General features: G+C 35.1%; 3 protein-coding genes across 4 annotated transcripts in view; 1 reads left to right on the top strand and 2 right to left on the bottom strand.

The window, feature by feature from the left end:
- The first annotated feature begins 1379 nt into the window (after positions 1–1379).
- On the top strand, positions 1380–3326 carry LOC129566554 (uncharacterized). The gene is made up of 6 exons (XM_055442596.1): positions 1380–1527; positions 1738–2261; positions 2340–2439; positions 2534–2617; positions 2703–2858; positions 2944–3326. The coding sequence occupies exons 2-6, from the start codon at positions 1870–1872 to the stop codon at positions 2995–2997; spliced, it is 786 nt and encodes a 261-aa protein (XP_055298571.1). The 5' UTR covers positions 1380–1527; positions 1738–1869; the 3' UTR covers positions 2998–3326.
- Positions 3327–3741: 415 nt separating this feature from the next.
- On the bottom strand, positions 3742–9847 carry LOC129566553 (uncharacterized). Its single transcript, XM_055442595.1, has 3 exons — positions 7058–9847; positions 6701–6967; positions 3742–6564 (listed from the first exon to the last, which is right to left on the bottom strand). Exons 1-3 carry the CDS (start codon positions 9492–9494, stop codon positions 3854–3856), a joined length of 5415 nt encoding a protein of 1804 aa, XP_055298570.1. The 5' UTR covers positions 9495–9847; the 3' UTR covers positions 3742–3853.
- Positions 9848–11647: 1800 nt separating this feature from the next.
- The window catches only part of LOC129565750 (transmembrane protein 192-like), a 147365-nt gene continuing 145145 nt past the window's right edge, over positions 11648–13867 (bottom strand). Inside the window, exons 2-5 of one of the 2 annotated variants that reach the window (XM_055440960.1) lie at positions 12781–12877; positions 12511–12643; positions 12070–12420; positions 11648–11993 (exon numbers count right to left, since the gene is read on the bottom strand). In XM_055440960.1, coding sequence (XP_055296935.1) covers positions 11835–11993; positions 12070–12420; positions 12511–12643; positions 12781–12866 — 729 coding nt within the window. In that variant the 5' untranslated portion in view covers positions 12867–12877 and the 3' untranslated portion in view covers positions 11648–11834. Of the gene's footprint in view, positions 11994–12069; positions 12421–12510; positions 12644–12780; positions 13166–13867 lie in introns of those variants that run through there. The other variant, XM_055440959.1, reaches the window with a different exon arrangement.

The raw sequence follows: 13867 nt of genomic DNA, 5'->3' as shown, positions 1-13867 counted from the left end.
CCACAATTTTCCTAACATTCACAATGTTTACACAATAAAATAGATAATAATGACTATCGAACGATTCATTCTAACGAGATGTTCGAAATGGGACGATAGAAATTAAATAAATTATGATGTTTGAAATGTTTCACTTATCCCATAAAAAAACCATATCAAAAATGTGCTCAAAATGTTCTCCATATTAGTATGGCTCACACCAACTTCACATTAAAGAACGAGGAGTAAATTATTGTCGATTTTCATACCATTCTGCTTTCAAGCAGTAGTGGAGAAGGTACGGACTCAAATACACTGTACTTCACTGTACTATTGATTGGTAAATAATCATGGCGACTCCATATTATTGCAAAAAGCACAAATGGTATAAAGCCTTCACACGTTCTTTGTGCCAATTTTTGGTGTGAGTCAGATTTTTACACCAAAAACTCCATACAAAACGAGCACATTTTTGATGTGACTGACAATAAATGATGTTTCGGTTTTGCCGTTGCAACGGTAATTTATATTGACAACTTACATTGTATTGTCAGTCACATCAAAAAGAATAAGCGGCAGCTTTCAACTATTCTCCACTTCCATTGGATTTCAACGGTCAAAGTGTATCTAATGTAATGGAAACTAAATGCAAGTGGAGACGGTGTGTAAAAAATAGTTTAGAAAAACCAAAAATGACACACACCAAAAATGAGCACAAATTTGATGGTTGGTGTGAGCCATAGTAATATAGAGAACATTTTGGGCACATTTTTGATGTGGATTTTTATATGGGATGCAATATACATTTTTTATAAAAGAAATGCCTTCGAATTGATTCATATGGTCATTGCAATAAATCTTTCTATTGTTATTATATACGTTTCTTGGACAATTCGTAATAATTCGATTATAATTTGATATTTAATACTCGGTGGCGTATTGCATACAAATCTTTTCCGTTTCAGATGAAAATCAACACATTTTCTGACGTAATATTTTGATTTTCCATTGATTTTAAAGGTAGAAAATGTTATTTATCCAGTTTGCTTCTGAATATAATCGTGAAAAGACCTGCTATAACAAATCTAAAAAGTTTTCTTTTATTCAATTAGTAGAAAGAACAAATTAATAGAAGTTTGAATCGTAATTTTTTACTTAAACCATTTTCAACGAGAAAATTGTACACAGTTTAATTAAAACTAAACAACTAGAATAATAGATATATTCAGAATGGTACTAAACGAAAAGTTAAAATTACTCTCGACCTATGAGTTTCTCAAGGCCTTACGAACCATCAGTGTTGATTGGTGGTCCAAAACTCCGAATCAAAAATGGTGTTTTTTGTATAGCATTGGCAAAATTGCTTTCAAGCCAATTGGATTGCCATTGTTTGAGGAAAATCAGACAATACACTGGTATTCATACTGTGCATATTCTGTGGTTGGTACCTATACAGTGTTGGCACTGAACACAGCTTTCTATTATTTCACTCATGGGCAACCTGAAAAGTGCCTTCCTTGTACTTGTCTCCTCGGCATCACATTATGTGTAAGTAATTCTTCGTTCAAATATGTATATTGTAAAATTCTTTCGATGTAAAATTGCATTTATTTAATATATTTTTCATTAGATTTAAATCGTCACAAACGATTAGTCTGAATTTCCATATTTATGCCTGTTGGATATGATATCCCTCAGATTAGTATTGTGCAAATTGTTTTAACTTGTTTTTTTTTACTATAATCAATTCGTTCTTAGCACGTGCCTTTCATTCGATGTGTGTTGTCAAAAAATCGTGGTAAATATCATTCATTAATCGCTTTCGCTGGACACTACATTTACCCTGACCATCATGAACGAAGCGAACACAATCAAATTTGTTCGGAAGAAATGGACGCCTCAATGAGAAATTTTTTGATCAAATTAGCGCTCCTGATATTCGGAGTCCAGTGTGGAATATGGGGCCCCATTTACGTTTACTTTTCTGCAGGCCTTAAAACGACGACAATTGAAGTTAAATTTCCATTTACCGAGGAAAAATCGAATGCTGAATATGCTATGAACATGTTGCTTCAATGGATCGGTTTTGGTACTGGAGGTTTGATTTTTTTTGGAATTGAAGTAGCGATGCAGATTATCGGAAATGTTGTCACCGTTTCATCGAAACTAATTAGAAACCGGCTCAAAGAATTGGACAAAAAGATTGAAGAGAATATGCTGTCCGAATTGGAGTTGCGCTTTGTATTTAAAGATATCACGAAGGAAATTCTCGATTATGAAAAGTAATAGTCTAATTCTAAGTCCTGAACCAAAACTTAATTCATAATTATAACTATAATATTTCTTTTAATTGTTTATAGCTACGTCAACTGTGTTCGGGAATTTTTAGCTGAACGAACATTGATAACCCCGGCGCTATTTACCTACTCAATTGGGATGGCCATATTTTGTCAATATTCGGTAATCACTATTGTTATTTCCGTCAAATTATCACTAAGAGATTTGATGATTTTAAGCAAACTTCAATCGTTTTCTCTTCTTGAATAATTCTAAGATGGGTTTTGTGGCTGGATATGGTATGTCTTTAATGGCGTGGGTCCAATTCTTCTACGTATGTGAGGTTGGCGAACAAGTCGAGGTAGAAGTTAAAATTAAGTCACAAATATTTGTTCAGCATCTTGATTTCTCTCTCTCTCTCTCTCTCTCTCTCTTTCAATTTATAGAGTAGTGGACTGGATGAGATTCTTTACGATATAAACTGGTACAATTTTCCAAAGGAAATGCAAAAGGATTTGATGCATCTCATTAATCATAGACAGAACGCAGCAGCTCTAACTGTCGGTCCATTTGGCAATGTTAATCGTAATCTCGTCACAGTTGTAAGCATATTTTACGCTTTATTATTAAATTTGAACGTAAACACACAAATAATAACCCGTATTTGGTGGCATTTGATACTTTCAGGTAACCAACAAGATTTATTCTTTCGTAATGTTCTTACATAATTTCACTGCTTGAGTGGTTTTAATTTTCTTCAAATCTTAAAGCAACCAGGTCAACTCGTCCGGGTTTGTTCTTTATCTTATAAATTATCAGCCACATGGTTAAAAGTTCAAAATAACTTCACGCTTTATATGTCGATAAATTAAATGAAAATGTTTCCTACGTCTTATAACTCTCCTATTTTAACTTTTGCATCTCTTGTACTCTTGTAATCTTTTATTTTGCATTAAAATGAATTTAAAGTATAGCTAAAAACGATGGAATTAATATATTGTATGGACTTTTAACTGTCACTTTATATGTTAGATGTTTTTAATGTTCACCAAAGCATTTTATCGCTTTTCAAGCAAGTTCAAACAAAGCATAGGAAAGTACACGGTAATGATTAGTGTACACATAGTCACTCTTACTGTATTTGTTCGCCAGATATTGATGTTTTTTTCTTCATAAATATGTGTGAATAAATTTACATGGAAGAGTTGACATGAGCAAGGCAAGAGACATCACACTTGCAAAAATGTCGAAGATACATTTATAATGTTACAAAGTCAAAACGACCGGTCCAATCCATAATAAAAGACAAAAGATATTTAATCGGACCTTCTCATGGTAGAATCTTCGAATTATGGATCTACAAAGTCCTTTAAGGAGGTATTCAATGAACATAGTACTTGTTTCGTAGTCAAATTGTATCAATAATAATGTTAATTTATGAATAGAAAAATAAATTGAATTTGAAAAAAAAACGACACAATATTATTTATTTGTCAAAATGTTTTCTTTATTTTCCGGTATAAAATAGTTAGTTAATTTGTAATTGTATGCATGAAATGAATTACACAAAAATGGTGCTATTATTTAAAGTTATTTATCAATTGATGAGACGTTTGTTTGAGATAATGCCATCGAAATTATAATATTTGTCCAAATGGGTGGTGCAAATGTCCTGAGCGTTTGAATCGGTTGATTTAAAATATTGACCATGACCAATGAGTTTCAAGTCAATTGATTCACGTTTAAATGGCTGCAACTTGTTGAAATCGCCAATCAATTTGATACCCCACAATGCATACGGACTGAGGAAGTAATCACTCTTGCCAATTTTACGACACACTTCATTGTTGCACGTTGTACTTTTCGTTTGACCTTGTGAAAAAGCGTATTCATATACAATATTATCGTCTACCGACACGGAGTAGGCTCGATTGGCGCATCGATAATAAGTATTTCCAATCATAGTCATGTCGACTTTGAAACCTTCAAGTGTCGCATCCAATTCGGACTGTCGTTCCTTGGTCACATTCAAATAAATGCCGATGTCGTTGAATTTAACGGCATTCTGATCAATTCCGTTAGCGATTTCAGCACGAACCAATATTTGTTCGCCGCGCAGCAATTTGCCGATTTCATTTGTAATTTCGTTGTACGGCCACGTGTAAAAGGGCGCTGCGTTATTGTATTCGTCATAAATGATGTCTTTGTCATACTTTCCGATTGAAATGCTCGATAGTTGGAGTTCTTTTTTCAAATTATCAATTTGATAGACGGCCTTTTGTTTGAGTGTCTTGGTACTGTCAAATTGGAGATTGTCTGGCAATTGAAATTTGTCCATATAAATATGGGCAAATGGGAATTTATGCTGTTTGAATGCCTGTATAGCCAGTTCGTATTGATTCAACACCATATTCGTTTGAATCATTTTATCTAAATTGTTGATGGCCTCGTTTACTTTGGGATTTGCCGTCAATTGTGGCTTGCCTGAGCCAATTTTTGCGATGTATTCAGTCAATTCAGCCTTTTCAATGTATGAATCTATCCGATTGTAGATGTCAATCAATATGGCCATTGCTTCATTCAGCTTGTCAACGCAATGGAGTAGATCGCCTTGTACATTGAAATCGGTGGTCATCTTAAGGAATTCCCGTTTGACACCTTTGACCATTGTTTGAACACCCCATTTCCGAACGTCTAAATCAACATGAGATTTTCCTTTCAAATTATCACCGACCACTTGGATACTGAGCTCCATTGCACGCAACTGCGGTAGCATTACATCGTAAATATTTTGCTCATGCTGTTCCAATGCTTCCAATTGACCTTCGACATTTTTAATCGCTTTTTTCGTTTTTTCCATTTCATTCAAATTGCTCAACAAATTCGAATAGGTTCCGAGCACCAATTTCCCTGTATTTAAAACCCGTTTCATATGTGCCACTTGATTCAATTTCTTATCAATTTTCTCAATTTCGCTCGATAGTTTTTTCTTTTCATCGTCGCTGGTTGATTTCTCTATTGCTTCTTTCTTCTTCTTCTTCTCCTCTTTAAATGCCTTCTTCTTTTCATTCGCGTATTTTTCCACTTCTTTGCGAAATTCATCGAACTGCTTGAGGTCAGGGAATGAATTCACATCGATTTGTTGTTCGAGTTTTTTCTTCAAAGCCGTCACATTTTTCTTCAATTCGATCATATCTGATGAGGCCTCTTCATCAATGAGCGTCTGTTCGAGCTTCTTCAATTCGGCAAGGAATTGATTTGGCTTCTGTTTGTATTGTTTCGACACTTCGGCCATCGAATTTTTGAACTGTTCATTCACCATTTGAATTGCATCGGGTGATTTATCATCGCGAATCACACAGTTCAGCACCGAACTGGCAATGGCACCTTTTGGTCCTAAAAACGATAATATCGAACTAACCATTTTGATTGGCAGTTGGAGTTGCTGCAATCGTAATGCTTCTTCTAATGCTTTTATATTATCCTTGGTTTCATTCTGTTTGGCAATCGATTCGTTGATCAAACGATGAATATCCAACTCAATTTCCGAGAAAATGCTATCGATTTCGGTGGTTATTTGATTTTTAATCAAATTATTTGCTGAGTCGATTTTTGTTTGCAACGATTGTTTGAATTCATTTTGATGTTCTTGAATGATAACTTGTCGTTCGATCTTCTCCAATTTTCCGATATTTTCTGTGACCAATTTCAAGTATTGTGGCAAATCGAGAATTGACTGATGAGCGTTTCCATCACGAATGCTGCATAATTTGCTCAATATAGCCGAATGCAAATAGTTTAGCATCGTTTTATCGTCGTTTGAAAGTTTTCCATTGTTGGCATACGCAGTTGTTCGATTTAGAATTGATTGGATGTCCGAAGTGAAACTAACCCGATTTCGCAACGAATAATATTGATTTTCAATTCCATGGAACTCGTCAACCAAACCAAGGGTATCGTAGAGTGATTGAATTTGCTCATTTCCATTGATATTTTTAATGAATTGTTTTAAATCCGTTTCACGAATGCTTTGCGCTAGATTTTCTCGAACAAAATTCTTGTACTCGTTTATAATTTGTGATGGATTGTTGAACTCATCGGATTTCGTTGGACTTTCTCTGCCTGCCACGTTTTTACCATCTTCTCCCCTTTGACCAGCCGGAATCGCCAAACCGTTCTTCACCTCCTCACTTACATAACTTATCATCAATAAATTAATTGGTTTATCGTAGTATTTTTTACGCACAATAATATGAGCACTGGCATTAGATCCTTGGTTGCCTCCATCACCCTGCTTTCCGTCTTTTCCTGCATAAATCACAATGAGAAAAAAAAACGAATTCATTAATTGAATGAATCGATATTGAAAAATGTATCAAAGAAATTTAATAAAAGTGAAAACAAATCTTTCTTTTTCGAAATAAAAAAAAAGATTCAAATTTACCTATGTCACTGAAAATTTTAAAGCTTGCTGTTTGTTTCAAACCAATCGTGATAAATTTTCCTGGGAAACCACCCTTGCCACCCGATCCACCATCACCACCGTTTCCAGCTGCAGTTCCGTTTTTGCCATATGTAGTGAATGTAATGTGTTCGTACGGAAATCCATTCTTGTGTTCAATTGTTACGTCTTTGTTTTCAGCAAAATATGTCAAATCGCCAATGTTGTAATCACGATCCATGGCGTCTTCGCCTTTGATTGCGTTCGTACCTGAAATTCAGAATTTTCAATTCAAATTATTTGATCTGTACAGAATGAAAAAGAAAAAAAAATTCAAATGAAAAGTGAAGTGATACCAACCTCGACCACCATGTTGACCATCACCACCGTTGCCACCACTAATTTCAACTTGCAGCTGCTTTCCATTGTAAAATTTATTGCCAACGGCAATGAAAAGGCCACCGGGTCCTCCAGCTTTGCCCGGTTTTCCAACAAGCCCATTTGCTGGTTTACCTACTCCATCTTTTGCCCGTTCTGCATATTGCTGTGCATCCTGACCACGCAAATCTATTTTCCAATCACCGACTACATACCAATTGGGTGCAATGAATGTGATTTGCGCTTTCTTTCCAACTTTGTCCAAACTGGCATCGATAAACAAATTATTCAATGCAAACACCTCAATTGACTTTGAGTCATTTTGCCATTGCATTTGAACGATTTCACTTAATCGGACATTATATCCTTTGACAATTAATTTTCCAGATGAAAATGATGATTGCAGATGATTGTCGACCATTGTTCGGTTGACTACGGCTCGTAATGCTTTGAGTTTGTATGAATTTACGTGCAGATTTTGCACCAAAGAATAGATTTTACTGCCAACGTGTTCACAATATCCTTTTAAGCTGATACTTTTAACATCGACAAAATCGTTTTCGCCAACAATACATTCGCTCATAAGCTGCGATACGTCATATGCGGTAGCGGTGGTTTGCACTTCATACTTTGAAGATTCGTCGTGTAAGTCAATCAAAAATGTATACCATGTGCGAGAGTCTTCGAAGTATTGTGTTAGATTGGCCATTACGTTCGTGACGTCAAAGAGAACCGTTGAATTGATATTGGTGATGTTGCATAGGAAATCAACAAATTCAATGTGTCGCAATAGATTGTTTGATTTCTTCGTCGCAATGCCAATATTCAAATCAGATGCCACATTGAATATTTTCTTCGCACATTCTTTCAAATCTTCTGAGTGCACGTCGTTCAATTTGGTCAGTGCAGTCGTCATTTTTTCATTCAATTGACCAATATCGATGATGTTCTTCTCAACTTGATACACATAAAACTCTCTGATATCGTCGAGGGTACTTTCTGTTTCAATCTTGAGATACTTTTTCATCTTCGTCAACAAGTCACGATAGCGATCTCTTAGCATGCTCTTCATTCCAGTTGCCACTTCGTTGGAGATGTCGTACAAAATGGTCGGATTCGCATTGGTGACTTCATACAAAAATACGGCAAAATCAATGTTCCGTTGAATTCGTTGCAGTTTTTTGTCCGTAATGTTAATGCCGAAATCTTTGGCACAATCAGCCACATCGTTTGCATACACTTTCAATTCGTTTGATTCAATGTCGTACAGTTTGTCATGGGCAAAATACGTTTTTTCCATCAATTCATTTCGATCGGCAGTCATTTCGATTTGTTCCATAAACCATACGTCCACTTTTTTCACGATGTCCATTAAATCACGTCTTAAATCGCTTTGGATTCTCACCAACAAATCTTGAACGCTATTTTTCGACTCGTGCGATATGGCATAGCCAAAATCGGCATTATCCTTTCGAACGAATTGAATATTTTGCTTAATCATCGATTGAATGCTCAATTTTTCCATTTGCAACATTGGTAAATCCTTTACGGCTCCAGCTTCATCGGCAAGCCGCAAAATTCCAATGCGTGTATATTCATCACGGCTATTCATTTCCAGCAACGTATCAACAAATTTAAATTTCTTACCAAGCAGTGCACGTTCTTCGTTTGAAATGGATTTGTCGCCATATTCCGTCATTAATCCAGTTTTTACTTGTTGTAAAAACTGTCCAATACCAGCAATCAATGTTTTATCGCCGATGGGAATGAGTTTGCCACCTTTCTTTGTATATCGATTTTCGACCTTCGTCACCACCAATGCAATGGCATTCTGATATTTGTCGACATTTTTCACCAAATTGATGGCATGCTTCACCAGCTCCATAAAATCATTTCGATCGCCTGCACCATTTTTCACCGACGAATAACTGATTGCAAACACCAATTTTACGCTATCGGCATGTCGAATCACTTTTTGGATTAAATACGTGACGGAAATGTCGTGCGTTACACCTCTTGAGTCGGAAAATCCGGGACAATCATAATATACGTTGTCATTTTCGATCATCAGATCAGGCACAATGGTTTTTGATTTGGTTGTCGAAATTCCGCTGATTTTTTCATCTTTGTCAACAATTATAAACTCGCCCGAATCTTTTTCGCCGATTTCAACCGAGAACAATTCAACATCGGTGATCAATAATGTTAACGTACTTTTGCCCGCGCCCGTGTTTCCCAACATCAAAGTTACATCTTTCTTCTCGCTGAATTTCAGTTGGGCTTCATGTTTTTCCATAAACTCAAGGAATGCCGTCACATTTGTTGCAGGAGTTGTATCGCTTGCAACAACTGTTATTAATAACGTAATGCAGAAAAAAATCTTCATCATCGCCATCACACGGTTCATTCCGATCACCATTCTCCTATTATGCTACAAATAGGTTCATCCAATTTACTGTTCGAAGACACGTTTTCTCTTCTGCAAAACACTTTTTACTTTTTCGAAATAGATGTGATTTGGTTGGACACAGAATTCGTACTGATTGATCAGAGCAGAACATGCCACATTTAAATGCACCACATTTCTCTCCCACCTCGAACTATTTTGCAAACATAAAAAGATTAAAAGAAAAGGACAAAAATTACCAAATCAGGTAATCAGAGCTGGAAAAAACACTTTGTGTGTGCGCGCACGTAACTAAAAACGCACTCACAGTAGATGTGCGGCGTACACAGTTCTTGTATTTACACATTTGCATAGATTTCGGTTCTACTGTCAAATTTTGGCGGAATCTATGTAAATGTGCAAGCACACCAAAAATATAAGAGCTGTATGCGCCGCACATCTACTGTGAGTGCGTTCTTAGTGACCTTTTCTTACTTTTGCGCGTGTAACACACAAAGTGTTTTTTCCAGCTCTGAAGGTAATAGGCGTAATGGAAAGAAGGGAAGATAAGAAGAGGTACAAAAAATATAATCCGGTAATTTCCCAACTCGGTCGTCTCCCTCTCCCTTCATCGGCATGTCCATCCCTCTTCCTCTCTCTCTCTCCCTGTGCTGCAAAGATCAAAGATTAGAACCGTTCACTTATAATAATTCCTTATATGCTCGGACTTTAACCCAACACATTAGAACACATGGCCAATACAGCTCTGGTATCCTATGCGAAGGATTTGGGTAGCATGGTTTAGCAATAAACAGCACGAGATTTAAAAAGGCAAAAAACCCATACGACGTCCTGTGAAGATATTTGGTTGCTAATTTCAAGAAAAGTGTGCCTTGTGCAGCACAGACAAAAAAGTGATCAAGAAACAGACGACAGACCGAAATTTTCCAAAAATATTCGATAATCGTTGCATACTTTCCCATTCTCATTACAATGTGTGTGGATTTTTCAAACCACAATCCATACGAACACAGATTTTGACTTAATATCAAAAAATGTGAAAGAAAATTAACTCATTTCAGTAACAGAAGCCGCACTTTTTCAGTTTATAAAAGAAATCTCAGAAATGATAATGCCCAAAATCCCAAATACTTATCCGCATACATTGATTAATATTTGTAATTTTGCTTCGTGTTCTTGATTATAAATGGTTTGAAAGTCCTTGTTCTGAATGCTCACTTGCAGTAATTGCGCTTATTTTCTCGATACCGTTATTTCATTCCTATTTATTCAATCTGAATTGGTCATTTGAAGTGTCTTTCTTCTAAGTCAGCTGTAAATAAAGCAAAATAGAAAAAAATGAAAAAAATTGCAACTTCGCACAATTTTCATAATCAGTTTACTATTGATGCCATTTCCAAATTGTATGAAGAGAGTGGGCCGATCCAAATGTCCAACGCTCCAGAGCACTCATTAGAGTGATTAGAAAAATATGTTTTTCTTTGGGTAAAAATAAAATCTATTCAAAATCTGATGAAGCTCGTAACACCCGCTAATAATTCTAATGAAAATGAAAAAATCAAATATTCCATGAGACATTTGATTTTGCTAGCGAAGGCAATTGAATCTGTAGTCTTTTTTACTCCACTCACAATATTTTGAACTGATTGTTCCACAGAACACATTGATATCAACTGGTTGTAAGCAGTTATGATGAATCCAGTACCGGCGTACCAAAACTGCACCATAACAAAAAAAAAAATAGTGAAATATAATTGTATCAACGGTTGCACCAACAGGACAAATTTGAACATTTTATTCATTTTCAGAAGTATAACTAAAATGGTTTGCATTATATATAACTCAAACGACCTTATTTTGGACATAACAATTGATTGATTTTTGGACATAACAAGTACATTGTACAAGTCCTGAAATTGTCGAAGCATACTAATTGGTATGACTTTTCGGATCGTTTCGGTGTGAGTGTTTTCCGTCCACATTGTATTTAACTCGCCCAATGTTGGATGCCAATCCGTGGTCACAAGCACAAAAAGCAAAGAATAAATCCATGCAAGTGGCCGAGACTAGGGTCGATTATGAAAATACAATTTGGAAAGGAATGTTCAAGCAAAATCCGTCATGTTTGATGAAAATTGTCGGATAATTGAATGATGAATACTTGATCAATGTTGAATTCGATTTATTTCTATCAATTATTATACAAAATATATAATTATCATTTTTTTTATCTCTCTCTCTCTCTCTCTTTCTCTATAAATTGAAGTGTATAACTGAAAAAAAAACCCGATGAAAGATATTTGATTGCATTAGATTAATGCCTTCTGTGATAAATCGAAACAAGCATTCGTTTTAATTTTGTGGAAGATTCCCGGTAGATGCACGAATTTGTGCACTGAGTGTCATCAATTTTTGGTTAAGCTTGTTGTTATGGTCTTTGAGATAATTTATCAAATCGGCTTGCTTTTCCAGTAAATCATTTGTTTCTGTATCGCGTGTTGCAACACCAACCTATGAAGAATACAATAAATCTCAGTCATTTTTATTTCTATCGTAAATAAAAATTGAAAACAAAATTAATATTTACCGAGCTAATACTTTCGCTAAGACCACGATATGCATCTGGTGGCAGTGTGGCTCGGTTGAAACGCATAACACGTACGATGTACCAAGCGTGTACAGCAATCAGGAGAATCGTTTCAAAAGCATTGAATAGAACAATGTAAGTGGTTGGTGAGAAGAATTCTTTGGTGCAATGAGTGAAAAATTCCGGTCCATACTGATGCTGCATAATGGTTTGAATTCCCAAAATCACGGTATTCCAAAGGGAAACGATGTGCAATGGAATTCCCTTATGCAACGAAGTGGCGCGGTAAAATTCGTGGTAGCCGTTCATTCGCAATTTTTCATGGTGAAACTTGATGAGGTGATCGTACAACTGGAGGAAACGAACGAAAGAGTAAATGCAATAGAAAAATAAAAAGTCAAAGTCAGTCAATACAAGAACCTCCACATGTCAATTACTTACAAATGTTGACACCCAATAAATGCATCGCAAGTACAGAATAATAAAGAATTCCTCACAATCTGTATCACTTTTCCAAGCGTATACCAACAATACCGAAGTAAAACTGATTATAAAGGATGTTATAGCGTGAACTCTAAATTTGGATAGCAAAAAAATAGAAACAAATAAAATATTTGACAATTATAACCAGCGGCATAATTCTTTTTCAATCGTGATTTTAGCATTCATTTGGCAATTAACAATCATTTCAAATACAACTTAGTAACTTACGCGCTGTATGGAATTGTTTTAAGTGGTTTAAAGTGATAATTATTTTCGGTTGCCAAAATTGACTCGAAAAATTGATCGTCATCCATGGTGGAACCGCAAAAAAACCTAGTGATTCATATATTATTTAGCGACACAAACAAGTTTTACTGCATAACAATGTCAATGTTCTTCACAGTAATTTCGACGCAATTAGAAATGTATTCAATATTGAATGAAAATTGAGCCGTTTTTTCGAGCACTGTTAACAAATTTTCTCTCGCAATATTCACGAAATTAGCCTTTTCTCCAGAAAAAATCCTTGTTGCTGCAGTCAATACAAATGAATTTTAGCTTTGTTTCTCTTTGACTCACTGGCTGTACTTTGTTTTGTCATTTGACAGTTCGCCGAACATCATCGCATATATCATTGTGTTTGCGTATGATTGTGACTGGGGTGCGTTCACTTCATCGCATTGAATGTCGTTCGTGTTTTGACGTGACGGTTATTTTGAATATTTTTTAGTGAGGAAAATATAGAATGTATAACTGCAGACATAAGATTACTCATTTAGGTTTTTATGTAAAAAAAAATTTGGACACCTTTTATCAGACCCATTCAATGAATAATGCCCAAAAATAGTTGAACAAATTGGTGAATAAACGAAAACACATCAATATTCTGAACGAAAAATAAAATGCTTGGAGACATTTGGATTTTATTCGAAAAAAATAAATTCGGAATAAACTAATAGACATAATTCGCAATATATTTACTTTATAGCATTAAATATAAAATTGGTTTTTGTTGTTGTTGTTTCATTCATTTTAGCAATAAAAATGGTTCTATTGTAATTTTAACAGTAATTCATCTGTATCACATTTAGTATAAATATAAAAGTAGATTTGTTCGTTAAAACATGTTACAAAAATTGTAATACAATAAATTTGATCGTTTACATGCTCAATCATATGGACAATTTCCTCAATAATTTCAACTAATTTGCACCGCCTATAACATTTCTACAAAGCGGCTGATTTTTTCATTTAAAATATACGTCTAATAAATTAAAGAAAAAACGTTGACTTTCTTTCGATAATAGAAAATAAA

The sequence above is a fragment of the Sitodiplosis mosellana genome, unplaced genomic scaffold (genome assembly GCF_009176505.1).
Source record: "Sitodiplosis mosellana isolate CC-2019 unplaced genomic scaffold, AAFC_SMos_1.0 Smas_scaffold_3, whole genome shotgun sequence".
NCBI classification, from domain to species: domain Eukaryota; kingdom Metazoa; phylum Arthropoda; class Insecta; order Diptera; family Cecidomyiidae; genus Sitodiplosis; species Sitodiplosis mosellana.
The sequence above is the reverse complement of the archived record's forward strand: the minus strand, read 5'-3'. Positions and strand labels throughout refer to the sequence as shown.

Excerpts from the sequence above, each read along its gene's own strand:
- LOC129566553 (XM_055442595.1), bottom strand. The coding sequence starts at position 9,494 with ATGGTGATCGGAATGAACCGTGTGATGGCGATGATGAAGATTTTTTTC. Across the intron at positions 6,968-7,057 it reads TGGTCAACATGGTGGTCGAG|GTACGAACGCAATCAAAGGC; the intron begins GTTGGTATCACT and ends TCTGAATTTCAG. Across the intron at positions 6,565-6,700 it reads TAAAATTTTCAGTGACATAG|GAAAAGACGGAAAGCAGGGT; the intron begins GTAAATTTGAAT and ends TGATTTATGCAG.
- LOC129566554 (XM_055442596.1), top strand. The coding sequence starts at position 1,870 with ATGGACGCCTCAATGAGAAATTTTTTGATCAAATTAGCGCTCCTGATA. Across the intron at positions 2,618-2,702 it reads AGGTTGGCGAACAAGTCGAG|AGTAGTGGACTGGATGAGAT; the intron begins GTAGAAGTTAAA and ends TTCAATTTATAG. Across the intron at positions 2,859-2,943 it reads ATCGTAATCTCGTCACAGTT|GTAACCAACAAGATTTATTC; the intron begins GTAAGCATATTT and ends TGATACTTTCAG.